A 3,423-nucleotide genomic window follows, 5' to 3' on the forward strand; every position below is an offset into this window, starting at 1 on the left:
ACACTGTCGCATTATCAAAAACGTCCAGGTTCTCTACAGTGAGCAGGTGAGTAGTGCCTAGTGTGGCCGGGTCGTACACCTCACTGCGTCCCAGAATTAAGGCATGAGGGGGTGTACTGATGCTGTGTCGGGCTAACATACGTGTTGTGTGAGTTGTGGAGCTACTTGAAATTGAATTACACCAAATTATTGCCACCACATCAGAAGCGTAGCTTTTATAACAGTTTCACATCGAGTGTAGTAATCCTCAGCGCAGTGCAGTGATTTAACTGACAGCGGTTTTGTGTATGCAGTGGTGGGGTAGTATTGTTTGGTTTTTTTTAAGAAGGCCAATGTTCTGTAATTACCTGGATAATTCAATTCTAGTATTTTTACATTATCATCGTCAAGCATTGTGGTGTTTTTGAAGTACTGAATCACTCATTACTTTCCACGTTCATCTTTGTTTCGATGGTGATGAACCCACTGAAAAGGCTTCCGCACCTCCTCTCTGGATCTACAGTTTTGTCTACAGAAAGTGGACGCAGTAGATTAAACCAGCTATCGATGTTTTAATCATTCTTCATAACTAAACATTCCTTAGTTCCCGATACGTTTGACTCCCATCAAAAAGGGGACTAGAAGTGAAACCTTTCTGCTAGATCCAATAAAAGGTGTTACATACCCACCTTCACATTGAAGGAGGTGGAAGGGAAGAGGAGATGGAGTGTGACTCTCCAAAGGTGTATTATGTGAAGTGCACGTTAATCAGGAGATGCAATTCAAATATTGTAGATCTTTGCATCAGGGAAAAGGCAAAGTTTGCTAGAATTTCGATTTGTATCAAAATACTGATTGATGCCTTGTGAATTCACAGCGAATACTGAATGGCTAAGGAACAAGCTCGACTCTGGCGTTTACTGCTGAATACATATTTCATATAATGAAATGGGTTATCCATTTTTGTTTGACAATATGTAGATTTATGGGTTTTACGATGACTGAATATTTACTTTGCAAATTGAAAATCTAGCCCTTCTACTTAATGCATGGGAGCATCCGTCCGGCAGTGAATGCGTTCCTTGGGTTTTGTATGCTTTAGAGGTTTCTTAGTTTTTCTTACCCCAGTGCACTCCAGAATTATTTCTAGGTTTGTTTTGATAACTGAGATTCTCATTCCTCCCAGTTTTGTAGAATCACAAAAGGATTAGCGGTCCAATGCTAGAAAGCAAGGTATACCGCTGCTTAGCTCTTTACACCTCTTAGACAGCTATGTTGTGCTTGACCACGTACACTGAATTTTTATAGTCTCTGCAGGGGTTGTTCTTAGCATTTTTCTGCCCAAACTGTAATAAATGTAATCTGCATAGTCCTACAAAATAGTAGTCTCAGCTTTGTGGAATGGTTGTGTTGATACTTTTTTCTGTATATTATTCTGGTTCCGTGCCTGATATTGGTGCAGTTTTTTCCACGTGCCACTGAGGGCCTGCGTTTGACCGTATGGCTATATCCTCGCCCTCGTGCAGAACATCATGCACTGCATTAGCAGCTGGGCACAAAGAGCTGCTGGTGCAGTGCTTGGAAGATTCAGGGCTTTAAATAAACTTTGCCAAGCACAACTTTTATCTAGCTAAACTATACCTGAACAGCCTTTAGTCTTTCTTCTTTGCTTTCTAAAAGAATGCCTTTGAGCATAGTGATCAAATGTTATTTAAAGTTGTTATATCTAAAGCACTGACTTTCTGATCCTGGAACTCCAGCAGTGAGTACTTCCTTTCAAAAATTTATATGACAATTAAATGCAATTACATCTGCCCACGGCTCTCTCTTTAACTTGACATAAATGGGATGCCCAAACTGTGCCAAAAAAAGGTTGATGAACCCTTTTCTGTGACTAAAGAATTTTAATTCCTTTTCAGTCAGTTTAAGTGGGGTACTTAATTGTCTTTCTATGTTTTCCTAAGCCTCTTCCTCTGGATTTGTGTTGATGGGGTTGTTCAGTGATAACAGTTTTTCCTGCAGCTTTATGTAGATTAGTGGTGTTAACTGCACCTTTGAGTTCCTTCCTTGAGGAAAGACTTTCCTGTTGCTTCCCGGCGTCATCTCTCATATTTGAGGTTCTATTTTGTGTCTTAAAAGTCCCATGAACTAAATTTGTGCCCTTGAAACTTTTCTTCTATTAGGCAAATATGCCAGCATAGAACAGAAGCTATTGGCTATAATAATGATTAAGCTTTTCCTCAGATGTGGGTGGGGGTTTTTTTAGGGTTGTTGTTTTTCACCCGGTCAAAAGTACTTGTAATGCTCTCATTCATTTTGGAATAACCTTAAGAAAGTTCTGCTTGGAAATCAGTGAGATGCAGAGCATATCCCGTATCAGAAGAGCTCTGTTGGTATATTTAAACATAACACGGCACATGATTTTTGCTCTATCTGTAGCTTTTCTAAATTAGACTTATAAAGGATTTAAAAAAAAAAAAAAAGCCATCAGGATCAACATTAGACCTTTTTATCTCAGGCTCATGGCTATATTGCAGTGCTGCTTCAATTCCACACAGCATCATAAAGCTCTGCCAGCAGTAGTGAAGATGATGTTGTGCAAGGCGCTGTGAACACTTCATTTAGAGTACAGCTTACACGTCAGATCACCAGTGTTGAAGAAAGATGAGCTTGAACTGAACCTGCTATGGGACTGATCAAGGGCAGTGGGAAACCCACATCACAGGAGATTGAAAGCCCTGTGGCTTGTTTTGGCCTAGCAATGTGAAGTCTAGGATCTGATTATTTAAATAAATGGATTTGGAAGGGGTGGGAGGTGCACATGAGAATGCACAAAAAGTATCCGGGCTAGAAGACAGCGCTGATGTGAGAACAAAGAGGTGAGAAAACTTAGGATGAAAATTGGGCTTCTGACAGTTGAAGCGCAGACCTTCCCTAGTAGAGCAAAGAAGGGGAATAACAGTTGTTAAGATAGCTTATGCTTAAGTCATAAAGAGGGCTGTATGGTGTGGCTGCTTGCATTAGAAGCCTGCACGTGCCCCAGATGCCCCAGCCCCGTTCTGTCTTCTGCTGGATGACCGCTTGGTGCAATTCTAGGGCATGAGTATTGCCACCTGCCTGTCCTTCAACCTTTTTTCTCCTCTGAGAAGCCAGTTGTGGAGGGTAGAGCTTTTGGAAGCACGTGATCAAATAGCTGAATTAGGGCCAACTGGCTGCGTATGCGTGGATTGTACCGGTACCGGCGTGGTGCGCGGCTTCCACAGCGTCGCAGCAGACTGAGATGGCGTAGAGCCTATACAGACACCAGTGAAGCCAGTGGAATGTCTCCTATTGACTCCAGCAGACTGCAAATTAAGCCTTTCGTTGTTATGATTCACAGTAACTAAGGAAACCTAAATTCGATTCACAACATAGGAGTCTGAAGCCTTCCTTTTGAGACCTGAA

General features: G+C 41.6%; 1 protein-coding gene across 1 annotated transcript in view; it reads left to right on the forward strand.

Moving 5' to 3' along the window:
* LOC104290369 (chromosome unknown open reading frame, human C16orf70) overlaps positions 1 to 3,423 on the forward strand; it is a 35,494-nt gene that overhangs the window by 5,195 nt on the left and 26,876 nt on the right. Inside the window, exon 3 of the mRNA XM_009889468.1 lies at positions 1 to 46. This exon is cut by the window's left edge and continues 2 nt beyond it. Within this exon, the coding sequence (XP_009887770.1) occupies positions 1 to 46 (46 nt within the window). The remainder of the gene's footprint in view (positions 47 to 3,423) is intronic.

Source organism: Charadrius vociferus, unplaced genomic scaffold, assembly GCF_000708025.1.
Source record: "Charadrius vociferus isolate BGI_N301 unplaced genomic scaffold, ASM70802v2 scaffold1061, whole genome shotgun sequence".
Lineage (NCBI taxonomy): Eukaryota > Metazoa > Chordata > Aves > Charadriiformes > Charadriidae > Charadrius > Charadrius vociferus.